Genomic DNA, 27,375 nt, shown 5'->3' on the forward strand with positions numbered 1-27,375 from the left:
ATTTTTGAAAGTTACAGGTCAATATTTGATGAAAAAACAAAATGATGGCCACTGGTTTCAGTCTTCTTGTTGAAACCACCAGATTTTTTTTGTTTCTTTTTTAAATCTCATATTTTATAAAGATTACAACCCTATGCTCACAACTAAGATGTGGTGCAAGAAAAACAAGCAAAGATTCATTCTCACACTTAGGAGTGGGAATGAGATGTTTTTTTTCCACATACTTTTTCTCATGGCAAAGCCTAGTATTATTCTACATCTTTTCTATTATAAGCCTTACCTGATAATAAAAGGTCCGTCTCACACCAGTAGCACTCGTGTTCATCACAGCTCATGCAGTTGTCTTCACATGGAGCGCAGGTCATCTCCTCCTCCACGCTGTATGTTTTTGCCGGGCAGTTTTTGTAGCAGCCATCCTGAAAGCTGATATTAAAAGCAACCGTCAATACATGCAGTCATGAGAACATAGAAACCCACTCAGCTCTCACAGCCGAAAATAAGCCTTTTTCGGTCAGGTAAAGAGGCGAAATGAAAGGTAGACTAAAGAAGAGAGGTGAGATCACACGCGGCAACAGCGAGGCACACTGCCTTACTTGTAAAAGCCCTCAATGCAGGACAGACAGTGCCTGGGGTTATCTGTTGAAAGCACAGAAAAAACTCAGCCCTCTTTATTATATAGGAATTGTATGAAATGAAACCCTGTGCACTTGGGTCTGCATAGATTGACACGGCAGCTTCATCTTTTGTAGGTTTTCATTTCTAGAAAAAAAAAAAAACATGACCATTGCTACTGAACTGTGACTTACACAGAACACACTTCCTGCAGCCTTCCTCGCAGGGCATGCATTCTTCGTAATCTGGATCCTCCACCTCCCCTGAGAGCACAGGCAGCAGACAAAGTGACAGGAAGGGAAAAAACAAAAAACAATCAGAGCAGAAGGCTTAGAAAGAACTGAGGGGTGGAAACTACGTGATCCAAGGTCACAGATTAGACGTCTAGAGATCTGCCTCATAAATAATGGAGTGACCTTCTTTACCTTCTCCACACTCCAGCTTCACACACCGCCCATCAGACACGTAGAACGAGGAGTTGCACTGCAAGCAGTGGTTCGGGCTGGAGCAGAGCCGACAGTTTTCCGAACAGGGCTGGCAGGTTTTCTTACTTGTGTGGTAAAAGGTCTCAGGACAGGCGTCCAGACACTGACCTTGATGCAGATAACGTTCCACTCCAAATTTATCTAAAAAAAAAAAACATTAAAAAATACATTATTGAATGACATGTTGATTTAATTAAATTCCCCTCACCCCCAGCCATATTTGGCCGACATGTTTTATCAATCAGAACAGCTACATATGAATTTGGAGTGAACTCTTCCTCTAACGCACAGGTAACGCTGGCCAAATATGGCCGACCGTATCTTTTTATGTGGTCCTCTAGACTCCAAATCAATAAGTCCTTCCAGTTTTTCACAAATCTGCAAAATTCACACACAATCAACCAATTTCCAATTTTTTTTCTGCTTTTACTACAAATTTTCTCACAACTGGTCAAAAACATTGAATCCCTAACTGATACGGCGAGTGATAAAGAGTCACATTTATCATCATACATTACCGCAAATATTGTCAAAATTCCTTACAAACATTTCTAAATGGTCACCATCTGTAGTTATGATTGCAAAAAAAGAAAACTAAAACAATCACAAAATCCCAGAGGAACAGCTATTTATTAATATTTTCACAGTTGAATTGGTTTCATCAATATATTCTGGCACAAAAGGCCCTTTAAGAACATTTTGATTTTTGATATGGCCCAAAATGAAAATGAGTTTGACACCCCTGCTCTAAGGAAACAATTGGAATCTAACTGTGCCAGCAAAGGCTAAAGCAAATACTACAGAGAGGCCAATTCAATTTGTCAGCCATCTTCAGCACACATGCTGACACAGAATGGTTTTCTTGTCTTGTCTCCTACCTGTGTCACAGCTGGTACAGTTGGCAGGCCCTGCATCCATACATGTGGCACATGTGTGGTCACACAGGTGACACTGTCCACCTGAGCGGTACTTGCCCTTTGCACATTCCACCACGCAGAGCCCCTCTTCCAAAGCTCTGTAGCCAGCGAAGGGCAAAAAAAACAAAAAAAAAACAAAGACAAATCAACACATATAAATTATGTCTTTGTTAATGAGCTGAGCTCATTTACATCCCAGCATGCACCATATGGAACATTTACACAGATGTAACTGAGTGCGTTAAGAAAGATGAGGGAGAAAAAGACCTCAACATAATATCTGAAATGAAAGGTAACATGAGGTAATTATTTGATGTTTAAGTAACCTGTTGATATCCAATAACGTTCACTGATTCTGATTATATGAACAATATGATGACCACTAATACACATTTTCATAATAATTAGCTGTAATTTCAGGTTACAGTGTTTAAAGCTGATGCAGTTTTAAGTATTTGGAAGTATATTTGTGGTTTATTTGAAATTTGTATCTATGTCTCAGATAAAGTAGGTAGAGGGATTAATTTCCCCTTTGACCCTGAATCTAAAACAGCCAAGTGTAACTCACCGTGAAGAGCTGCAGCTGATGCAGTCCTCTCTTCGCGGCCCTGTGCACTTCAGACACGTTGCATCGCATGCGCGACACGCCCCATCACTGTCCTGATACTCTCCTGACAGACAGCAACAGAAGCATGCTGACTCAGAAATGAATAGCCGTCTGAGGCAGAGAGGAAGGCTTAATGTCAGATGCAGAACAGAGAGGGAGGCACGTAGGACCAAATGGCTCCACATTTAAACAAATATTTAAAAGGCGCCACACTTTGCATCATCTCAGTGGTGTTTGCAAATGTGTTAAATTAACTGGACTGTATTATTATTATTATTTTGCCTTAAAAACATCAGAAAACCGAGGGGGGGAAATACAACAAGGTTTATTTTCCAGGAGCATTGAGGCCAACATGTAATAGAGGAGGGAGATGGTTGACTGACCATCTGTGCACCCCGTGTTGACAACACACACTCCCTCCTGGAGGCGGTGACCGCTGGAACAGCTGCTGCAGTTCTGCCGACTCGGCCCGGCACAGGTGAGACAGCTGGAGTCGCACCTGAGGAGAACAGCACAGAAATTCAACACAAAATGCAGGGAAATAAGCTTCCCACACTCCGTTCAGGCGCGCAACAACAACAACACACTCGGAGCACCAAAGCAGGCGAGCCAACCACCAGATTAAGGCCTGCTGTCAGCCAATAAACAAACCACCCACACCTGAACACACACCAGCAAGCTCACCTCCTACATATCCCGTGGCCATCCGCTATCTCTGGGCTTGGCTCTGTGGCGTAGAAGCCAGCGCTGCAGGAGGACACACACCTCCACTCCTCCATCAAGAAACCTTTTGCACAACGGCTGCACGCCTCAACACCTGCCGCTGATGCCGCAAGAGAGAAAAAATTGCTCTTAAGTTGACTAATTTGTCAAGTATTTTTAAAAATGCTGTTAATTTTGACACGGATTGCGTCTGTAAAACTTGACCCCGTTCTCACCTGCGCAGGTAGCGCAGGCCTTGTGACAGGGCCTGCATTCGTCTTCCTGCGCGTCGTGGTAGAAGCCGTCATCGCAGCTCCGTTGGCACCGGTTCCCCTGCAGACTGGAGAGGGTGTAGAGAGCATGTGGCACCGTGACACACTCAGCCAGTCATGTGACACCACAAAACGTGAGTCATCGCCTTCATATTCGCAGGTTCGCTCCTCCAACCCACAGCACGCCGCCACAAGTCCTCACCAAACTGAGTCAGTGAACGCCGCATTCCGGAAACTTCTAACTACGCAATATGTTGTTTTTTGTTTATTTGTTTTTCAGACAGCTTTATGCTTTCCAGTATTGATTATGCAAAATCCAAAATTATTTTCTCTCATTTGGGTAACAGGCGAGCGACAGAGTTATAAAGTAGCTACTGTAGCCTGGAGCATTTACACAGGGAGCATCAGTATTCTCATCGGCGGCAGCCGTGTTTACCGAGGAGTTAATTCAAGCATCATCAGAGAATTTGTTTCACCTTGTGCCTGGTTTGCATTCTGTGCAGATGCTGTATGAGGTGCACTTCAAGCAGTTTTCACTGCATTTCTTGCACAGATCTGTGTCTGTGGGGAAAAAATACAAACAAACAATAGACATCAGAACCAGAAATCAACCCATACTCGCATACACCTCTCAACCACAGTTACAGCAGCTGACTGCTTATTAGCATGCTTCATTTCTGCTGAATGAATAAGGAAGCCTGAAAAGTTCAGCCAATGACGTCCTTTGTAAATATTCCGAAAGGCAAGAAAAACAAAAAGAAACGTTTGAAGGACACGTCAAAAGTCCAACCGTGGTCCAGGTAATAGTTATCTCCACAGGAGGCTGTGCAGGTATCGGTTCCCTCTGTCAGGTGATGACCAGGAACACAAGAGGTGCACTGGTTGCTGCGACTCCCGCTGCAGCTCGCACATGAGGAGTAGCACCTCTTGCAGCGCCGACGGTCACCCCAGAACCTTTGGGGACACTCTGAGACACACAACCTGATGGACAAACATGAAGATAAGAAGACTCACGACAAGAAATGCACTACAAAAAAAGCAATACTCGAGGGCATTCAATATCAGCCAAGCTGGTTTGTTGACCATCAGTAATGGCTTAACTGTAACACTAGCACTTTTTTTTTTTCTTTTTGCAATAAATCAGAGCAAAAAAGTTTGATTAACATAGAATTGAAGATCGTTTTTGTTAAATATTATTCTTGTTTGTTGCATGCAGTCAGAGATGTTGTCAAGACTCTGGGTTGGTTTTGCTTTTCATGTTATTTAGCTTTATGTTTTAGTTCACTTTAGTTTAGCCCTTCATGGTCCTTTTGTTATCATTATTTGAGGTATTTAGTGTAATTAGAAGTGTGTTATTACTTTACTTATTTTCAGTCCTTTATAGTGTTCCTAGTTAGATTTATTCTTTAGTTACCTTAGGTTCTGTCCTTGTTTGCCTGAGTCCATGTCAAGCCTTCTTTAATGACTATAGTTTAATTCTATTTTGTTCTTCTAGTTATTTCTTATTTCAGCCTCCCTGCAGTGTTTCTAGTAATGTTTATTTCTTAATTTCATCACCCTAGGTTCAGTTATTCTTCCATGTCCGAGTCTATGTATATCTTCCTTTAGTAATTCTAGTTAGGTTATGTCTTAAGTACTTCTAGTTCTTATTTTGTCACTTTAGGTTCAGTTAGTCTTTCTTTAGCAGTTCTAGTTAGGTTATTTCTTTTAGATCTTCTAGTTTCTCTAGCTCTATGTTCCTTAGTTCTTATTGTTGTTAGGTCAGCCTTGTTTCTATTTAGGTTCGGTTATGGTTTCCCTCATATCTTTCTCTCCTAGTTCATCAGGTTTTCTTTACTCTTAGTGTCTTTTGTATTAGTAGTAGTTTGCAGTTCCCTGTTTCCTCCCTTTTGTGTTCCCAGCAGATCTCCTTAGTTTCCCTGTGCCACCTTCTCCCCACTCCTGTGCCAACTACTCACACCTGCAATCACTCTTCTGATGTAGCTAGGCCATTGTTCCAATTACTATTTCCCAGTAGTTAAGCTCCTCTTTTTCAGTCCCAACTCGCCAGTCCGTCTTGTTACCTTGTTCACCACGTTGCCAGTCATTACCTTTGTTATCCCTCGTGTCTCCTGTTTCTTGTTTCCTTGTTTTCCCTGGATTTTGTTAGTTTATTTTCTTCATTAAAATAACATTAACATAAACTACGTCTACTGCCTGCTGCGATTGGGAACACTCCTACACACATCATCACAGATGTCCTCTAATCAGCCTGCTCAAGTCAAAAGCTTTGATGATGAAGCACAAGTTAGGTATCAAGTCTTTTGCAAAAAATAATCTTCAAATAGGTTGTTGAAAGTCAAATTCAAGACCAAAGTCTTAGAGGCAAGTACAAATCCTCAAGACATTAACCACAAGTACAAGTCAAATTTCAAATGTTTTCAGCGCTGAGACCAAGCTAAGTCTTAAAAACTTTTGCCTCAAGTGCATGTGACTGAAACTTGCTTTTCAAACAAATCTTCTGCCTAAAACAATTTTTTTAATGTTGTTTATTTATATCAATGTCCGTAAGCATAATTTAACACTTTGCCGTTGGTGGATCTCCAGCCATGAAGAACTGAAACTGCAGGAGGCTGATATATCATTATGCCCAGGATGCACACAGGAACTTATGTGTGTCTTTGTGTGTGAACGATTCATAGGTCAAAGCTAAGTGGTTTTAAAATAAATAAAAAAATTATAATATTTAGATACTGGACTGTAAATATGTGAATGAAACGCAAAGGAAAACTTGGATGGGCTTTAAGACACCTTAAGGGCTGTATTCAAGCCCACTTTAAAATGTGAAAAGTAAAAACAGGAGGAAATAAGGGTTGATTTAAAACATTGCAGTCTGTATGTAAAAGTGGACATTGTAAGAAAGTGAGATAATAAAACAGTATCATCACTTACCATCTGCATCCACTCACTGTACCAGCATTATGCAATCATGCTAACCTTGAATTGTTCTTGAACTTGAGAAAAAAGTGCAGACATGTGACACACTGCTGTGGGCCAGGCCCGTCACAGCCGTCGTCACTGCATTCTGGGTCACAGGGTCCTAAAGTGGTAAATACTCTCAGAATGCAAGCACAAAAAGCCTTTTGGATTGTTTTGTTATGTGTTCTGGTAAAAAATAATAATAATAACCTGATAACCTGTAATCACATTCTGCAACTATATGACAAAGCTCATAACGTTGCCTTCTGAAAACCCTGAGTTAGGACGTGACTCACCGTCGTATCCTTCTGTGAGATCACTATCCATGGAGGGTTCTGCTGATCGGACTCGCCGATGGCGCATGTGATACGGCTGCTCTGCAGTGCCATAAATCACCAGAGACCACTTCTTCAGTATCCCTGTGAAACAACAGAGGGAAAGAAAAACAGGTTTGTCCCCCGAGGCTGGCGCCGTGTTTCAGCTGCCTCCTCTTGATGTTCAGTGTAAATAGGTCTCACAATGAAGAGATGCTACAAAGAGAAAGAACAAACCTAATTCAGCGCTGTCTCGCTTCTGAGAGGGAGTATCCTTGATTTTCAAAGTCCATTCCCCCGCTGCCTGCTCCCCCCAGGAATGAGCTGTCATGAATTCCCAGTTCTGAAATCCCTCAGTGGAGTTGTCAAGAGGCCTAGAGCAAAACATTACTCAATCATGGGCATACATGAACTACTACCATCACTAATTAAGACATGTCTTTAAAGCAACATTGTTTAATTAATAGGGTATTTAATTTGTAATTAATTCCCCTGGTTGGATTAATGCAAAAAAAAAAAAAAAGTGCTTTTCATGTGATCTCAAAAGTTTTGCTTTTTTATTTTTGACAAATGTAAAACAAATGTGAAGGCTTCTGGAAATTTGAGAGCCTGTGCTGACTGGACACGTTTTACAGATCAATTGAAAAGCAGTTTCATATTTGTGGAGTAAGCATAGAATCTGCATTTTTTTTTTTTTTAAATCAACAAAATCAAGAGTTTCAGGCTATTTTCACAGTCACACCTCCCAACTATTTCAACGTTTTGTTTAAGTTCTAGGTTCTGGTTGAGTTACTCTTGTGATTTGCTATTTAGCTTTCTGTGTGTCTTTTGTGATTTACTGTTTCTTGCGCAGCTAAATGTGTCTCTGTGTTCCTCCATCTCCATTTTCCTCAGTTCTTTTGTTCAGCAGCCTCAAGCCTCTGTTTCATCACACAATGTGATCAAACTCACCTGTCCTTGGTTCCAGTAGTCACCCTCCCTTGTATTTATTAAAAACATTATGTTTATGTTATTTAAGCTAAAGTTTAATCAGTAATACCTTTATAACAAATTTATGTCAGATCATGATTTCTTGGTTAATGTCAAGTTGTTGTAACAAAGACATTTTGAATAATGTCAACTTTATATTAAACATGTCATGATTTACCAAATGACACTTTATGACAACAGTCATAAATATTCATGAAGACTTACTCATATTCATGACAGGTGTTATGTCATGTTTATGACGGTGTCATGACAGTCTTATTCACAACCCATCAAATAAAGTGTTACCCTTTTATTTCATGAAACAAAGATCTTAAAATGTTTTGACAAGCTAGTTTTACCATAGCTGTCACTAATTTTTATAATCAAGTCAGTCATGGGACTTGGAGGTTTTAGGATGTTGACAAACTTCAAACTGTTCCCCTTTAAAATTCTGCTTCAACAGAGCATTTCTTTTATTTTTCCAAAGTCAAATTTAGACATTGTAACTTCAGAATAAATGCAAACCTCTCCGTTCAATTACATTCTGCTTTGTAAAGTTTTTTTTTTTTAGTTTTAAAGTCATAACAACAAAATGAAAAGATTCATGTTGCTGTTTTAAAATGACTGTTGGTATTGTGGCACTTGCAAAGCAAAGTTTTTACTGAGGTGATACATGTTATAAAAAGTTTGGAGAGCCTCTTGGGAATCTATTGGAGTATAAATCCTACAATTTCATCCTGAAATCGTACTGTTCCTTAATAATCTGAGGCAGTGTGAGATTGTTCATTTCTGATCTACATGCACAAGGATTTAGGATAATTTAGAAGATAAAGATAAAGTTTTAGATGAATAAGAAATTAAAAACTACAAGAAGTTGCTTGTATAATGAGCTCAGCAGACGCACAGTCCCACCAGGTGTTTGCTAATTTCTGCTGGCTAGTCTGAAGGAGCTGAGTCATGGGAGAGGGCTGCTCAGTGAGGTGGAAGAAGGTGAACCTCGGTCCACCTAGGTGTTTTATACAGCTCAATGGTTGCCATGGGTCATGAAAGAATTTCTCAAACATTCATGGAAGAGTCAGGGCAACACTCCAGATATTTTAGTGATGAAGGAATAATATTAAAACATGATGTAAAGCTCAGAAAAGTCTTTTTTTAACATAATACTGCCCCTTTAAGTGTTTGTGTTTCTTATTTATGACGCATTCAGTTCAGAAAAGGACAAGCTGAAAATAGGAAGCTTGCCAGGAATTAATTTTTTGCAGAACCTTCCCAAAAACCGGTTCCTCTGGAATAACATTTCAGCATCCCTACTTTGCTTTTCTAGGAGTGCTTGCCAAAATCGACTTCTCCCATGGCTGCCATCTGAAGACTAATGGTATAAGCAGTGAATGCTGAGCTCTAAACAAATTCGTTTCCACCCTCAGAAATTCCCTCCCTACCCTTACCCCATCCAAAGCGGATGTGGTACTGTGGTGGTGCCACAGTAGTTTGGATGGAGCAGCCTTCTTGTTACCTGTGAGCCAGCAGCTGTGACACGGTGCCTGCAGGTGACGTGAGCGTGATGGAAAGGTCGCCACGACGGCTGTGAGTGATGGTTACGCGGATGACGACGTGCTCTACATAAACAACTTGCCGCGATGCCGCGCTGGAGCAGCCGGTGGTCTCATACGCAGACGTCAACACTGAGCCAGGATGAATAATTCTGTACGAGACAGACAGGAGGGAAAGAAAAAAAAAAACCATGAAGCAGCACAGTAAGAACCAGAGATGAGAGAGGAGGCGGAAAACAAGAAGCGAGTTGGAAGAGCACAGCACAAGAGAAAATGAAGCTTATTAAAGTGCGTGAGAATCAGCATGTGAACTGAGACAGAAATAGATGAAGTGTGATAGATGAGAAGAAATCAGGGGAAACCCTGACTCAGAACAAAGAGCTCTCGCAGAGTTGTTGGTGCGTTACCTGCTCAGCTGGATGGCCTCCTCCCCCACACACTCATGCTGTGCTGGGACTTGTTTCCAGCGCTCAGCCTCCTTCACCATGCTCTCAGCATCCAGCAGGCCAAAGCCGTACAGGTGGCTCACTAACAGACAGACATGCACACACAAATACACAACACATTAGCAAGGGGTAGGGAGGGCACAGAGGCTTCTAAAAGATTTCATGTCCCCCCGAGACTCTGTAGGCGTTTATCGCTGTTCTGCTCTCTGTACCTCGTTAGTTTTCAAAACGCTCGCTGCTTTATGGCTCTCCTAAAAAAAGCTAAAAGAACATTCACTGAAACATCAGTCTCGCCTAATCTTTTCTCTGAGTGTTGGAAGGATTTCATGCGGAAGACATCATGTGTTTTTATACCAATATCGGCAAAAACTCGGGGAAAAAAAGTATAACAGAGATATGATGTTACCTTTGTACCCAGCTCCATTATAGTGCCAGTCAGGAGCAACAAGATGATGAGCTTTTGATGTGCAGACGATAATGTGCTGCATGTCCCTCCAGGTCAGGAGAGGGCTATGAAAGGTCAGATAGATGGAAACAGAATTGTCTCAGTAGCTATTATGGCTATTGATTTAGACCCTTTGGTCCTGGATATGTGGATGTGTTGTGTGGCATGGAGCTGCTCACTTGGCCTCCAAAGTAAGAGCAATCACCCCAGCAGCCAATGAGGAGGAGAGGGACGTTCCAGACAGAGTCCTGCTGCATCCCTGCTGTGGTCCGAGGGTTATCTGTCAACAACAACAGCACTAAGTGAAACAATAATAAACTGAAAAGATTGTTTCTTTTGCATCATCATCATTCTGGATAATGAACCTAAACAAATGAAGCCACCTGAGATTGTACTGCTGCTTTTGTTGTCCACTATTTGGTTATGACACAATTTAGTGTTTCTGTTTGAAAATACTCACAATTCTGTAACATGAAGCAACTGTGTAGTTGTTCTCGGACCATCAGCTTCTCTAATACCTAAATTCACATGATCATTTTCTCAAGATCATGGTTTAAAATGTGTTATATTTTAGGTTAATTGCTTAATCAAATCATTATTATTTTTCAACAAACTTCCTTAGGTATTGATGACAAGATAACTTATCTCAATCTTTTAGCAATATTAAAATAACTTTTTAAACATCCCAGAACTTTCAAATTGGTGATTGACTTTATAAATCACACTTTTTAAAGTTTTATTGCATTGGTGTTGTTGATAAAAGTAATTTCTTATTTCCTTGAAGAAAACTTGAGCTCCAAAGAGATTAAAGAAATATTGTTTTTCACAGGTAATGTGGCACATAGCCTCCAACAACAACAAAAAGATTTTTGCTTAATTTGGCTACACCATCAAATGGCATTACCTCTTGTGGTCAGAAGTTGTGGCTTTTATTTGCTGATATTTAGGGTTTCTGTTGTCAAGGGAATATGTGTTAACAATCTTATTGAGGCTGTATGCATGTGGAAGTCTTTAACTGGGAGCTGCTAATTCTGATGACATTAAACAGCACTTTGAATTCACAGTGAGTAAACGGCTGCTGCAAAGTGGGAGTCTTCCAGAATAAACTTTAGATACATCATGCAAATTTATTTCCACCGAGGATAGAGGCTGGGTGTCTGCTGTGAGTTTCCTTTAAACATAACTTAAAGATTATGCAGAATGGTGTCTGCACACTTGGCTTTTTTGGCACCCCATAGGAGCCCGCTCCAGGCAGGACGTGAGTCCAGGTGTTTGCTTACAGGGACAGTGAAGCTGAGCTCAAACTTTTGAAAAGGAAAAAAGAAAACTTTCTCTCACTTTTGATGTTTCTCATTGTACATGTAGCCATCATTTATTTAAATGGAGGCTTTGAAAGCTGGTGTTATTAGATAGATTTGCGATTGTAGCATACAGAAAGGCTTTGAAACGCTTTAAAACTGCCACAATGAAAGGTAATGGACTCCTTTCCAGTCACAGATTCTGTCAGAAATTTTGATAACAAAAGATCTAAATGAAGAATAAAATCCATTTTATGTATGACTGAAGAAAACGGGGGATATTTAAATAAGCAGACACATTTTAAATTATGAATAACGTTCATGTACATTGCTAATTGACACATTGTTTTGTTTTGTTTAACAATAATCAATGTGACCTAGCTCCAGTGGAATGTGATTGCTCTCAGTAAGTTTGAGTGTTGTACTATCTATTAGTTAATTTTCAGGCTATGCAATACTTTTAATCCTTTTAAGATTCTTCATTTGGTTTCCTTGTTGTTGATGGAGCAGTTGTTAGTCCTATTACCTCTCATCCATAACCTCAGTTTCCTTTATTTTTTCCCCTCATATAACAGTCAGTATACAGCAAATCAAATTCAGTGACTCTCTAAAGGCTGGTCCCTGAGGTTTAACAACCTAATTCCTGATGATTTCTGAGCTCACCATCCTCTTTGTCTCTTCACCACTATACGCCGCTGTCAGTGTGGAGGAGCATTGTTCCAGGTGTTCTGGCCGGACTCCATGACGACTGACGCTGCTCACAGAAATGGTGTGTATGCTGTTGCTATAGCCATCACAGGAGCAGTGATCGCCTGCTTTCCCTCCATTCCCTGAGGCCCAAACAAAAATTGAGCCCCTTCCATGCCGGCCCTGTGGCGAATTTGAGAAAGAAGCCAACACTTGTAAACTATCTATAGTAGAATAAAATGATTTAAAGAGGAATAAACGCTCACGCTCTTTCTCTTACTGTTTCAACGGCAGTCTGTAAAGCGAGACGAGCAAGGGGTCCAGGTCCCTCTAAAGTGCCTCCGTCATCATCTGGCCCCCAGCTGGCTAAGTATATGTCAATGTACTGTGGCCTGAAATTCAGTGATACAGCTTCCACAATATCTGTCACGTCGCCTCCCAGCATACGAATGCCTAAAGGTAATTTTGAAGCAAAGAAAAAAGAAAGAAAAGAATGCTTGAATCTACTGCAATTCCTCAAGAAGACCTTCAAAATTCTTCTTTGAAGCCTTGTCGTGGACTTGCCTCCTATGCGTGCGCGGAATGAGACCCCGACTGTGCACAGAGAGTTATTTGCGGATGCAGCCACCGTCCCTGCACACTGAGTCCCATGGCTTCAGAGAAAGGAGGAGCACATCAGAACATGAGGTTAGATGCATATGCATGAAAAGAAGACAGAGTATTTCCGTGACATCAATGCAGGGACAAAGCAAAACTTTCAATTTCCATATCTATACATGCATGTAATTACAGAGAAAGAGGGAAAAAAATTACTTAGAAAACAGCTTTAATTAGAGCTGGTGTTATGATGGGGACGCTGCAAAGCACAAGCAAACGTGAAAGTTAGAGGTAAGGTGTACTCACAAGTCGGCTGCATTCTTGGAATATTTTGGAGTCGGGTCTTGATCTTGTTCGTTTACATCACAGCTGGCAAGTGGGTCCTAAATCAAGTGAATAGTAAGAAGCAGCACATAGCAGCTGCCAGCAGCTATCTGTCTCTGTTTCATCAGACAAATCACAAAGAGCATTATTCACCAGCCCACCACACAGCTAAGTGGATCAGACATTTAATGTCAATTCCAATACTCTTAACCGGCCTTTCCAAACCTTTGGCCCACGAGCTCCTGACTGCAATATCTGTCTCGGCTCCTTGCTCTTTCACTTAAAGCTCAGCCAAATTGCTTATGATTAATGTCCCCTTCCTGAAAAGAGCCTCCCATCCCAGGGCACTTACATAATTTGGCTTCAGATTTGGATGCTCTTTCTCAATGCCATCATCTAGGACAGACACCACCACACCCTTCCCGGTGTAGCCTCTCCTCCAGGCCGCTGCGATGTTCATACCAGTCTGGCAGCCACTGGCCTCACTACAGCTCTGTCAGGCACATTAGCATATTTGACTTGGATTATTTTTCTGGCTTTAGTGGGTTTTGTTTCAGAAACAAACAAAGAGGGGGGAAAAGTGACATACAGTGTACCACAGGTCGTTCCCCAAAGGCCAACTAAAATGCATGTTGTGTTTGAAGGCAGACTGATGAATTGGTGGATGAAGATCCCTTCTCACCAGGTCATGACCACAGAGGCGACTTCTTCTGGAGGTTCTCTTTACTCTCTTTAAGACCGCCTGCTGCTGGAACCATTCCACCTGAAAAGCAACACGTGTAATTAGGACAGATGCAGACAATTGTTCTATCTATTTTACAGAGAATATCTCTCCTTTCTGTCTGTCTTCCCTCTTTCTTCCCTGGTTAACCCTCCCACAGTCACAGGGGTAAAAAAAAGACCAGTGCAGATGTGTGAACGTTTCTCTCAAAAGAATATTAAATGACATCATCACTTGCCTTGTCTACTTGCCTTGTTTTCATAAATTTAAACTTGTAAACAAGGCAGACAGGAATAAATGATGCAAACAACATGGGGCTCAGCCAGCTAAATGTTGGGTGGGAGAGTTGAGTCAGCATGACTATAATCATTTTTTGTGACATCATGACCACGCTGTACCTTTTCAACATATTTCTCAGCAGCTACAAAAAAAAAAAGTTTTTGAGGAGGAACAAAAAGGTTCTTTGTTTTATTTCCATTCTCCCACACACGGACCCAGACAGACAACAACCTCAAAATGCTTTTCAAAGGATTAAGGCTGATGCAGAAGGCCTGAGGCAAGAGAGCTTTCCTTCTGTTCCACTTTTTGTGCAACAAACAAACAAAAAAACTATTTGTTAGGGTTACTCTTGTTTTCCTTCTTTTGGCATTATTGCAGTCCAGCCCAGTTTCAATGTTTCGTTTTTTTGCTGAAAGTGTTGCGCAGCTTATTGCAGTACTAAAGGTCAACAACATTACAAAGGCTTACAATGAAGATAAATATGCTTAACCCCCATAATCATGTGAACTTATTCTGGTACACCTTAGTGAATCACCACAAAAAAAACAAAACAAATGCTAACATTAATATTTCAAAAGAGTCTTCCATCTGCATTGTATTACGTTACTTTACCTTTGGGTCCTTTGCAAGGTGATTTGTCACTTCTTTGTAGAATTCAGCTGAGCGATTTGCTGTCTGCTGGTGACTGACGCTGTAGTAACCCTTCAAGTCTCCAATCTGGTGAAACAAATAAAATCCACTTAATAAAACTGTCTTTTTCCAGATAAATGTCTTGCTCTTCTCCAGGCTGTGTTCTAAATAGCCGCTGAATAATTAAAACAGTTGTTGGTGTCTTTCATTTGGTGGCTACCTAACACCTGTGATAGTTTTTCAGGTAACTGAAACATGAGCCCCGGGACGCGAGCCACACTGCTGTCTGAGTTTGCCTGAAACATGCACACTCAGACAAAATGCTGTCAGCAGATTTTTTTTTCAAACTCTTTTATGCTTTATTAAAAAAAAAATCATTGGCTTGCCATTTTTCACAAGAGAGATGACATGATTGCCTTACTTTATTCCCTTGTGGCTCTGTTGGTAAATTTACTCTGAATTTTTTTCCCCCTGCCTAGCTCTATAAAATAGTGTATTTAGCTTTAATTGAGTGTTAAGGTGCATTTTACTTTCAGCAGATCCAAAACCTTAAACTGTCATTACAGAAGCCAACTCGAGGGAGTAGTTGAGTTTTATAGACATAGTTTATTTATTTGATTAATACATTATTTACATGGTCTTGCTGTGAGTCTCAGAACCTTGCATAAAACAGTGATAAAGTTCAGGATTCTATTCCCATGAGGTTTTTATGCTAAGCAACAATTAATCTTTGATGGTGTGAACACGAGATGGGGAACAAATTTTGATTATTAATAGTAACTCTACTTTTTCCTTCAGCTCCACAAACGTCTCTATTGTTTGAACAAAGATATTATTATTATTGAAAATCTTCATTATGTTAGTTCTTCATAGATCTAAAATAACACATTCAGCTTCTATCCAGACATTCACAAAAAGAGAAATGTTTTGCCTCTTTAGAAAAATGTAATAAAACATTTAGATTTTATATTATTCTTTTACATAATACTGGAGTATTATTGGAAGGTTTTGTCTTAATAAAAATGTGTCGGTGATGTTAAAGCTGCTTCTTTCACGGTAACTGACTTAAGCAAGAAAATACGCTTTGTATTTCAGCACACTCACCTGACCCATGTTTGTAAAGCCATATTTCTCTGCTATCCTCTTCACAGATTCAGGGTCCCCTCTAATTTTTATCGCCCAGTCATTGGTGTAAATAGTAGCGTGACAAAGCTGCAGGAGAGTTCCCATCCACAGGGTGAACAAATGTCCCATTACTGCTCTGATCAATTGCAGTCTCCTTCCTGTCGAAGATTCATGCGTTGTTCTTGCAACCGGTTTGGCTAAATCTACTTCTCATTGCTGAGAAAAAAAAAACACAAATAAAAGCCTCCTCTCAAAGCCCTGAAGGAATAAAAGGGATGGTGGCCGACTGAAGCTGTCAGGTCTCGACTCTGGTTCACTGGTAGAGATCACCTATCAGATTACTTGAACATGGGATCTACGGATTACCTAATCATGTCAGCCCCTTTGAATGACCCTTCCTGTATGTTGCTCTACACAGTGTGCAATTTCGTTTCCCCGTTCAGGTTCAGTTTTAACAGACTTTCTGCATTTTCGACCTAGTTTCTGATGAACCACAGAGGCTTAAAGGTCTGTAGTAATGACAGCATCCGCCATTTAAAAATAAAACCTCCACATAATCTGTTTCATCTCTTTATTTCACTTGCTCTACTTTTATCATTATTCCAACACCAGTTGATACATTTTTATATTTGACTGATTCTGGTTCATATAGTTAAAGAAACAAATTCACTATTTGCCATGTTCACTGTAGAAAGCCTGAACCCTGTGCATAGGGGTTTCAAACTTCCTTTTATTTTCATCACATTTCTATGTTTATCATCATTATTATTTTCTCTTTTTTTTTGGCTCAACACATTTAGTCTTGGCAGCATGGTAGGCTGTGAATTTATATCCCTGCTTTTGGAAATTTGTCATTTAAACTAGGTCAGTCTGAAGCAATCACAGGAAAGCCCTCCGTGCTACAAAAGAAGAAGCAGTAGAGTTAATACATTGTTTAAAGATATGTATATCTGAAGATAGGAATTTATTTTAGATGTAGGCTTTAGTGAGCCTCATTAATAAAAGATACTGTGCTACCAGAGCTAAGTTTATGATTATTTTTTTGTTCATGTTTCCCTCCTTCAAATCCAGTGTGCAAAAGCTCATATGCACCACTTTTGTTCACAAAAAAGTTTTTTTTTTTTTTTATAAAATTTAATCAAATGCATTTTTGCACTTACAAGCAGCTTGGTGAAATTGCTAAATATTTCATTGTTTATCCATAAGTTCACATATGAAATCTCAATGGTTCAAGGTTCTAGAAACCATTTCTGAGTGTAGCAAAGGGAATGAACAGCACATTTGGGAAACAAGGTTTCTGTACTCTAGGAAGCAGCAGGGAGGTTCAAATTTATTTGCATTTTTCTGCTTGCAGATAACATCTATTTAATTTGAAAGCTGTATTTTACTATACTTAAAGCAATGACTGTTTGTATTTGAACTGGACTGCTGTTGATGCCCAACTGGCCACGTCATGATTATTTTTACTTTTAGACACGGTAAATACTAAGCAGCTGACTTGGTCTGTCCTGTGACCGAGAAACGAAGTATTGAGGAAGTCTTTAAGCCACTTGACAGAGCAACAACTAGAGTTGTTAGACTTCAAAACAGTTAGTTCTTTGTAACAGGGTCCATGTTATTACCAGAAACTAGACAGTGTTTGGCGTCTAGTTAGCTTTAGACTGAAATAGCCAAAACTGGAACCTGTATGTGTAGAGTTTGTTGAATGAATCTGCAGATGTACTTTGACTTGTCTAGGATGTATTTACCTCTTATTTTATAACTTTTGAAACAGGATATTCAACAGTTAACAGGATAAAGATCATACAGGACATAGATTAAGTGGATGAAAAGTTATTGTTTGCATATTAAGCCATAAACTTATGTAAGATTCATTCTTTAATTAAACCAAAAATGTGTGTTTTTTTTAAAGAAATTTTTTCATGTATTCAACAAATGTGATGTAAAGCATTCATTATAAAGTTGTTTGATTTTATTTATTTGTCTTTGCACTCAATTAACTGGCTGCTCACTGTGGCTTTTACCATTTACACTTTTCTGCTTGCAACATAAAACAAATGTTTGTTGTTTTTGGTCGAGATAAAAAAAATTTTACCTTCTGTTCTAAATATTACTCCTCAGTCATTAGATAAGTTTAAAGTGGAAATTAATTTTTCCCATCACTGACAGCGAGCTGTCCTGGCCTAGAGCCACAAATCAAGCCCCCCAACATGAGGTTACTTTCCCTGCTGGGATGATATTTTCATCTTGGCATATATTGTCCCTGTTATGTTGTTTTTATTTGGAAAATATGGCTAATATTCAAGACCTTTCCTCTATATGATATACTGATAAATGCCATACTCCATAAAACCATGGATCATTGTTTAAATTTGTGTGAGATTATACAACACATTATAAAGAAATCTTTGTGTGTTTAGCTCTTGGTGGTCATGGCGAGTGATTAATTTCCTTGGCCTGGTCAAGGCCATCAGCTAGCCTGCAAGTTCAGGAACTAATCAACTAAAATTTACAAATTCACATATTCACCATTAGACCATTATTCAGGTGTAGAAAGCCAGTCATGTTTTATGTTTTGTTAGTATTTTCTTAGACATAATTTAAACTCCTCCTAATAACAGTATTTAGGCTTTCTGTGTTTCTAAATGTCTAAAAATATTTGTGCAAGAATATGCAAAGATTCTGAAGAAAACACCTGGCTCTTCAAATAAATATCTTACATTGTAATATTGGTTATTTTAAATTGGATTCCAAAGTTATCCCACACCTGTTCAACACAATGTCTTATGCAGCCCTTAACTATTTTTGTAACTATTAATTATAAAAAAACAATTAGGTCTTGGACTAATCAATAGTATCAAGGTTTATCAAGGCTTTATTTCCTAACAAACACACCATGGTTTAAAGTGTTTTTAATGAGATATCTGAAAAAGTGCCAATGCAAATTCCCTTTTCTCTGGCCGTATGTAGCATCGAGTAATGTAGTGTAACCCAGTAACTGTTTTTTCCCCTCTTCTTCTTTTTTGCTGAGTTGTGGTTATTTTTTGCTGGGTTGTTTACATTATAATTAAAGGCAACTATTATCAGACTTTGGTGTTAATAGTATTTAGCCCTAAAGTAACCAGCCTACATAGAAAAAGGAGAGATGTCACACAAAGTGTTTACAGAAGTAATTGTGGATCCAAAATCAGATGAAATACACTTGAGATGGATGTTACTTAACAAAGTAGCAAATACATTTCCAATTTAGTACCAGCTATGAAAGTGACTTATAGTCTAACTATATGGAGTTGTGGTGTTCATTATGACTATTTATAGATTTTCTAAAAGTGGTACACTTTTGGTAAAACCGAATGATAATTACAAAAAAACAAACAAACAAACAAACAAAAACACATGCCACTATGTTTAAGCAGTTTTCTATTAGTTCCTCATTAACAAGGTCTAGTACATTTATCATAATTGGTCTGAAAAGTAGTTTAACAATGTACATTATTTGCTGTTAAGCATAATTTGCATTGTCCCGTTGCCTGGCATCTGTTTAATTCCTTCCTGGTGTCTTGTTTTCCATAATGATTGAATTCACACAAGAACTCCTCTCATTTACAAAATTGATTGCTTTTATATGAAAATACTGAAACTTTGCTCAGTGGTCCATGTAGACTCGTTTGTAATTACAGTGCATTTCAGCTCTCTCTGGCAACTTCAACCCACAAATGAAGCAGCTGCCAGCTGAGTCAGTGTTGTTCTGCGACGCATCTCCAATGAACCATTCTGACTCCAACTTTCTCTTTGTGTATGTATTTTGAAACAGAAAAATGAACATTTTTTGCCATCCATCAAAACCAGTAGAGCGTATATTGACTTTTAATCAGGACTTCGGGAGAAGAATGTAATGTGGATTCAAAGCATGGAAGAAGACAAAGAGGAAGTGGAGGAGGAGCAAGATTACAAGAATAATACGGTAAGGAAAAAGAACGTTTGGTGATTTTTCTTTTTTTGTTCTACCTTCTTATCCTTTATTGTCCTTCTTCTGCTTTGATGCCAAGTCTCGTGGTGGCTGTTACCTGATTATCAATCAGACTAATCAGAAGAACCACCGCCCCAACTAACCAATACGCCCACTAAACCCAGAGAGCAAACGCAATTTTCTGGTGAGAACGTACAGATGTGTTTACTGTGTTTCTCTCGGTTTGTATGCACTGTTGTGATACAACAGTGATCCACTGTTGGATCCACTGTTGGATCACAGTAAGACTGTTGGATCAACTGTTGTAATGTCTTACAACAGTAAGACATCACATGATTTTTGGCAGGAATGTGTCACCATAGTATATCTTCCTTTTGTCTTATATCACAGCTAATTGAATGCAGAAAACAAATCTTCTCATCCCAAGCCAAGGAGCATGTTATCGCTTGTATTATTTTACTCCACAGTAAGATGTGAAAAACTGCAAATGTTGACAGTTGATAGGAATTGAAAGAGGATTACCAAAATCTATGATGCAACACACCCCAAAATCCCAGATAAATATGGCTTCATCTGCTTGCATAAAATATTATTCTTAGAAGATGGTAGATTGTTGGGCTTGTTTTTCCTCTGCTTTGTTCTCCACTTGTCTTAACGAAAAATAGGTTTTCCTTACATATTCTTATATTTTTATTACATCTTATGTTTTTATTTTTGATACCACAACAATGCAAAAATCATTCAAATGTAAAAAAAAAAAAAAACTGGAAAGAATCTGATGAAACACATTTGGTTATTGCAAATGATGGTCTTCCTCTTTGTTGGTCATACTACAAGCTGTGGCTCTTGTCTGAATAGGCTTGGAAGTTAGTGTCACAGAATGCTCTCTGCATAAACGCTGTTCCTCAGTTAAAGAAAATCCAACTAATTCTGCAGCACCTCAAAAATAATTATCACCAGAGAACCAGTGAGAATGCACCAGCTGTACAAAATTGTGTATGAAAGCAAGGCTGCAGCTTCCTTTACCAATACAGAAGCATTTCATTTTCCAGCTTGCTTTGCTAAATGAAGGCATCACTATGGCTAATTATTTTTGAAAAACTGGCAGATGATCTTTTCTGTCAAACTTTGTTTTCCTCCCAGATATCCAGATTGGTATTAATATTAAATATTCAAATATACCAGCAGTCAGTGAGCTGGTATACTGGCTGATGACTGGATATATAGAGTTTCTTATTCTTCATGTATTGTCACATCACCAGCATAAACTTCAATATATTTCATTGGTATTTTATGTGACGGACCAGCTAAATGTTCTGCAAAGTTGAAATCTTTGGGGAATGGGGGAGGGCTAATTAAACATCAGAACAGTGTGAGATATTTATTCTGCCCCCAACTTGAGCAAATTCAAAATCAAATTTGAATATTTATCAGATAATTCCAGAATAAGGCAAAAATACAGATCAGAGCTGGGTCCAGGATGAAATAGCATATATGCACATTATTTTTTGAGAATTTTCTCAATGCTTTCAAAATACTCTGGGAAAATCCCTTTTTTGTTCTTTTTTTTCATTTTTCTTTTTACTTAAAATGACTTTAAAGAAAATGAGTTGAAAGCAATGTAGCTTTTCATCAGCAGACAATCGGAAGACGTACAAATGAAAATTCTATCATTATGTACCTTTATCACCAGCGCAGTTCAATGACTGATTTAGAAAGAAAAGAAAGCAATAATCCTGCCTCTGGGTGCACGAGGCAACCTGTCACAATATCTGCTGTTAAAAGATGTGCCAAACATCCATTGTGTCCTTGAATAGGAAATTACGTTGGAGTGTTTCATGATGCAACATGCAGTTGCAGTCACTATCATTTTCTCCACAATGGAGAGCAAAACAAGCCAGCAGAACAAAACAAAGGCAAAGCACCTCTTGGCGAAGCAGTCACAAGACTTTGAAGTTATCTAACATTTCTTCAGAGAGACCGACTTTGATGTTCAGAAAACTCCTCTTGAACAGTAACATATTCCCCTGGAAATAATTGTCAAAAATGTTCGTGAGCACCCTGACTGCCCTGAAGGCAGTATAGATTTGAACTGTTGTTATTCTTTGTTCAAAATGTTCTGCCCCCCTTTAAGCTCTTGTTTGGAATTATAAGGTTTTTATAGGCTTGTTGAGTTGAGAAATTCATATTTTAAAAAAAAAAAGAAAAAATAAAACTCTCATCTGTGATCAGAAACAAACATCTTTGTAGTTTTGTTATTTTGTTCAAGTGAATAAATCAGGAACAATCTTTTGGTGGACCAAAATGATGTGGATCATGCATGTCGACAGAAACTGTCGACAGAAACATGTACGAGACTTTCCAGGTGTTAAACAATTTTTAACACTTGGTCCAGTATATATACATATATATATATATATATATATATATATATATATATATATATATATATATATATATATATATATATATGACAAACACGTTTTGATATGGCATTTTTTTGCTGTGCACAGACACCTCATGCTGTGATAGTAACATAATAATTGATGTATTTGGTATTTTTTATTTTTTGTTTGTTTTTGTGGCACTATTGGCCTTTATTCATTAGTCTCTGGACATGAAGCAATAAAAGACCCACGGATGGGAAAACAAAACTGTAGACTCTGCATATGGTGTACCTGCTCTAGCACTGAGCAATGTGGCGCCCCCCATGAACTAATTTCAAACTATCCTAAGTATGAAAAAAGGTCAAAAGTACCAAAGGTTACAATAGAACTCAAAGATTGTTCTTTGTTTCATTTTACTAAAACATATTTAGTTCCTATGTTGTTATGGGAGTAACGCGTTTCAGAACAACAACATGTTGACTTTGCTGCCAATATCTCCAGCAGTGCTCTTAACTAAAGCTAACTGTTGAATGGAGGTCCTTCTAAAATTTTATAACAATTAGAGCAATGTTTTGGTGAGTAAAAACTTTGAGGAGTTGATTAACAAGTTGTTTATTGAATTATTACTCAGTTTACCATATATAAATGTGGACTAAGCCTGTTATCCAAATCAATTCAGAGAAAACACACATGCTTGTTTTTTTTTGCACAAAGGGAACTGATCACTTGACATCCATCCATCCCCTATACCTGAGTGTTCATGGTTACATTTTATCTGTTCATATCTCATATGTCTTTGCACTGTTTGTGCTGAAACACTGTGGGAGTGGTACATAGGGTATTGACAGTCGATTGCTCTTTCCTGCATCAGTGACAAGGGAGAGCACAGGGACGATCTAGTTAAGTGTTTATTAAAGCGGCACTTGCAGTTGGCTCAAAAAATTGGCAGGTCATTTTGAAATTGCTATGTTTTAAGGGGCAAAGCTAGGATTTGTCTAAGTGTACTTTGCATTCTTGATCAAAAGTAATCTCCTATTTATTAGCGAACCAATGACAGCGACATTCAATAAAAAGCACCGTGTGGGTATCACACTGGAAAAGTTCCAGCCCACTAAATATTAACGTGACAGAGTTTGACCAAGCCACATGGCATTTGGGTTTGAAGTTTTTCTTCTTTTCCTTTTTCATTTATAAGTAAATAAGCAGAAACTAGCTCTTGTTTGTAGTACTAAGAATTCACTTTTAGGGGTTTCTGTTTGAAACAAAGAATAACTTCATCTAATCATTTTGGCTATTACATAACTTTATAAAAGTCTTGTGTGTGTTTAACAACAAAATCTGTTTGAAATACCACTAAATGAAACCCAAGTGTCAATACTGGTACCTTTAGCACAGCTTAAGAACCATTGCTCCTTTGCAGTTCTTGTTATGTTATTGAGTATACAACAGTGACATTATTAAGACACTCAGAAAAGGGTTTATGTTTCATCAGTTTTTGAATTAGCATTCATATAACACTGTTTTGCCACCTGGCTGGAGGACAGGCTGAGGAGCCTCTGCCTTCTCCTTCTGATTGACTGTGTAACAACCTGTTTGGCCGTAATGTGGTAAAGTGAAACATAATACCTTTGTAGCAGCCTAAGATCAATGACTCACGCAATATTTGCTGTGCAGCGTCTTCTCAGCATGCATGGCCTGTTGTAGCTGTTTTTACTTTTCCATTATGCATGCTGGTTGGTGCTGCGGGACATGTTTTTTCTCCTTCGTTTTCGGCCGCTCTTTGACTCATCATGTTGCACAGAATTGCGTGAGCCAACTTTGACCCTTGATATTTTTTTAAAAGAGCCCACAAAAAAAAAAGAATAAAAAGCTTTTTCTCCAGTCTTCTGTACTTTATTTCTGTGTGTGTATTTTTTTCCAAGTGCGTTGTAATGACCAGTCTGGACCAGATCGGCTTGATCTAATACACCAGAGTCGTGCCCTGGCAGTCAAACTTCCTTTCTGCGTAAAGCTTTTTCTATACCATTTGTGTGTGTGCAAGCAGTCTAGAGCAGCATTGCAGCATTGCTGACAAAATAGTTACCTGTCTCACCCCAGAACGCGCCGACACAGACACACGTTTCCTTTCTTTTTGTGGATTCCAAGCCAGTCTTCTCTGGCTCCTTTGTTCCCTACTCTAGGCTGGGCTCACATCCTCTCTGCTCTCTGTAAGCCTGCTCCGCTCTGTCATCAGGATTACAGGCTGTGCTGTAGCAGATTAATGACTGACATCTCTACACTCCTCTCAGCATTGCAAGGCACACACGGAGTTACCAGGACACAGCAGCCTGTGCTGCGATGGAGAGAGGAACAACTGCGGGGGAGATAATGCATTGTGTTGGTCTGGGAACAATATGTTAGCAGTGAGATTCGACCCAATTTTGTGTGGGCGTGCGCGTGTGTGTGCACGTGTGCCCTATTGTGTTGCTTATTTTGAAGCCGCGGTACGTGCAGCTAGAGCTTTCCAACCTCCACACCTTGGTGCAGCACAGCAGGTTAGAGTTAAGTAGGTGAACCAGGCCTTTGTTGAGACAAGCTTAGATTGATGCATGGGTGTGTGGGTGTGTGTGTGTGTGGGGGGGGGGGGGGGGGGGGGGTGCGTATATTCACATGTGTGGTCACGCAGGGATGTGTACTCCAGCCTTGTGAGCCCTGAAAAATGACAAACAAGAAACTTATAAGTCCCAGGATCACAAACTTCTGCCTTAAATGCACGCCTGAAACCTCTTTCCTGTCCAATAGCTTTTTTTTTTTTTTTGCCAAGACAGAACATTTAGCTTTTTATCTATTTGTTTAAGTCAGGGAGAAAAAGTGACAGCAGTGCAAGCAGGCAAACAAACCGAAAGCGAGCGCTTTGCAAAGTTTTGAATTAAATTAGGATTTCATACCACCTCAGAGCCTTTGAGAAGCAGCTTATGTGTGTCATGAATTACTAAGTAGCAATATTTGGGGCTTCTCACTGCCATCAAACAGCTGAGGCTTAATTTCCTGAGATTTGCCCTGGAGTGTCCATGAAAGTGGGCTGTCTGAGCTGCAATCTGAGGAATGAAAAGCCTCTTTCGCTTAAATTATGTCAAGAAATCTTCCTGGAAATCATAATTAGACTTAAAATTAATAAGTATGATCAAACATACATTTATATTTCAATGGGTTGTACTTAAATGAGGACTAAAAAGGAGATATGATGAATGACTAATGTCTCACAAACCATTCAAGTGTTTTAGAAAAGAATAATCTGAGCCTTTGCTCGTGTAAGCAGTTAGCTACAATGGAACAAGAGGTCATATTTGACTTTAAGTAACACATCACTTGTTCTCATGTTCTTATAAAACACTTTGTGTTGTTATCAGAATCTTTCATTAAATGACTTTGCTACCAACTAAAGACGAAGGTGCAAGAAAGTGAACAGGTGAAACCATGGGAACCCCTCAAGACTCTTTTCATCGGTTCATTCAATGCTTTCTGAGTATGATCTGATATTTACAACCAATGTAGGGTGTAGAATTTGACATAGACATAACTGTCTGTTTTTCTTCCCTAAATTTAAGAATCGACAGACCATATGGGGACGGAAATGTAATGCTCCATCAGTACCTCCAAATGGAGCAAAATTAATCAAAAAGTAGGTCAGGCTGCCAATAATTGAAACATTCAAAATTTGAGTATGAGTGAATCTTTGTCAGTGCATTTCCATGCCTTACTATATGGTATAATGTTATTGGATAATTGTCGTTTGAGGAAAACTTGAATCAGTTCTGTAGCTCTGGGGCACATCTGTGATTTATATGACAGCTTATATGACATAAAGCTGTTGACATGTTTAAAAAAAACCTGCAGCTGATAATGAAACAACAGTGTCAAATGTGTAATAGACCATTGCAACAACTTGACTGACCAAAAGCGCAAGTGAGATAAAAGTTGAAGATAAGAAAGTCAGCTTTATCTAATTTCTAATCTGATAAATTATTTATTAAAGTAGGTTTTATTTATGACAAGAAAACTTTATGTTCCATGTTGTAAAATATGTGCACTGTGCAGGATAAAAGAAAAAAAAAATACATGTTTAAAGACAAAAAACAAGACTTGATGTCCTCAAAAAAGTCTCCTACATTGCTTTAAGCAAAAACAAATGTTTGTGTAAAACACCAGCATATATGGCAGCTTAAAAGTTAACATACATGACAGCATGTAATCAAGTTCACAGTGCAATTATTTGAATCAGTTTAGGTGAGCTTATGACAAGATGATGTGTTGTATCCTCTCAGAGTATATCAAGTTTTTCAGCTATTGATTATTAGAAAGTGATACGTGTGTTTATCTGAAGCGTGCCGCTGTTCCTATCATGATATTTAGGACTTTAGTTTTGTATTTTGCTGCATTTTAGTATTTTAAATGTACTTATATTCTGCTCTTTGTTCCCTTTGTCTTCTGTCAGACATTTCTTCTTTCTCCTCCGTTCAAATTCACTTACTTGTGTTCGCTCATAGCTGCACTCACTTTCTAATCAGCCACCTGCTCCTTGTTTAATCAACTCTTCAACCTAAATACCTCTGTTAGTCAGCTCTTGGTAAGATCTTCCTTTTATTCCAAGATTCCTCCTTGTATCTTTAATTTGAACATCTGTTTTTAGTAAAGTTGCTTATTTTCACCTGCATTCCTCCTCTGCATTTTTATGCCAGTAAATGACAGTTCTGTTTAAACCTTGATTTTGGATTAAAATGATGTATATTCATACTGTTCATCTACGGTATTTATGAGTGGAGGCTGCTGATCATTGTGGCCTTCCAATTCTAAAAACTCTCTATACAGATTTGCTTAAATACGTTAGTAGCATTTAACTTAGTTCAGAAGCCATTACACAAATTGCTGAAAAATATTTTTCATTAAAGTAGCTGTTTTTCAATGGTTAAAATAAAAATAAAAACATGATTTGTTTTAAAGCAGTAAACATTTTGGTTATTTTCACTTTTGTCATTAACTTTCATGTTTTCCTTGTTTGTTTGTTTTTTCTGAGTGAATGACCACACATCCACCAAGCAGC

The 27,375-nt window shown here is 38.8% G+C and overlaps 1 protein-coding gene across 1 annotated transcript in view; it reads right to left on the bottom strand.

The window, feature by feature from the left end:
• The window catches only part of pcsk5a (proprotein convertase subtilisin/kexin type 5a), a 33,047-nt gene extending 16,818 nt beyond the window's left edge, over window positions 1-16,229 (bottom strand). Inside the window, exons 1-26 of the mRNA XM_028025048.1 lie at window positions 15,918-16,229; window positions 14,796-14,900; window positions 13,773-13,946; window positions 13,536-13,676; window positions 13,166-13,242; window positions 12,827-12,915; window positions 12,543-12,715; window positions 12,239-12,445; window positions 10,457-10,557; window positions 10,239-10,342; window positions 9,794-9,914; window positions 9,350-9,538; window positions 7,105-7,241; window positions 6,850-6,972; window positions 6,572-6,674; window positions 4,386-4,576; window positions 4,072-4,156; window positions 3,560-3,663; window positions 3,306-3,444; window positions 3,005-3,120; window positions 2,583-2,685; window positions 1,976-2,112; window positions 1,038-1,238; window positions 807-875; window positions 594-636; window positions 281-423 (exon numbers count right to left, since the gene is read on the bottom strand). Of these exons, the coding sequence (XP_027880849.1) occupies window positions 281-423; window positions 594-636; window positions 807-875; window positions 1,038-1,238; window positions 1,976-2,112; window positions 2,583-2,685; window positions 3,005-3,120; window positions 3,306-3,444; window positions 3,560-3,663; window positions 4,072-4,156; window positions 4,386-4,576; window positions 6,572-6,674; window positions 6,850-6,972; window positions 7,105-7,241; window positions 9,350-9,538; window positions 9,794-9,914; window positions 10,239-10,342; window positions 10,457-10,557; window positions 12,239-12,445; window positions 12,543-12,715; window positions 12,827-12,915; window positions 13,166-13,242; window positions 13,536-13,676; window positions 13,773-13,946; window positions 14,796-14,900; window positions 15,918-16,067 (3,325 nt within the window). The 5' untranslated portion in view covers window positions 16,068-16,229. The remainder of the gene's footprint in view (window positions 1-280; window positions 424-593; window positions 637-806; window positions 876-1,037; window positions 1,239-1,975; window positions 2,113-2,582; window positions 2,686-3,004; window positions 3,121-3,305; window positions 3,445-3,559; window positions 3,664-4,071; window positions 4,157-4,385; window positions 4,577-6,571; window positions 6,675-6,849; window positions 6,973-7,104; window positions 7,242-9,349; window positions 9,539-9,793; window positions 9,915-10,238; window positions 10,343-10,456; window positions 10,558-12,238; window positions 12,446-12,542; window positions 12,716-12,826; window positions 12,916-13,165; window positions 13,243-13,535; window positions 13,677-13,772; window positions 13,947-14,795; window positions 14,901-15,917) is intronic.
• Window positions 16,230-27,375: the final 11,146 nt, after the last annotated feature.

The sequence above is a fragment of the Xiphophorus couchianus genome, chromosome 8, assembly GCF_001444195.1.
Source record: "Xiphophorus couchianus chromosome 8, X_couchianus-1.0, whole genome shotgun sequence".
NCBI classification, from domain to species: domain Eukaryota; kingdom Metazoa; phylum Chordata; class Actinopteri; order Cyprinodontiformes; family Poeciliidae; genus Xiphophorus; species Xiphophorus couchianus.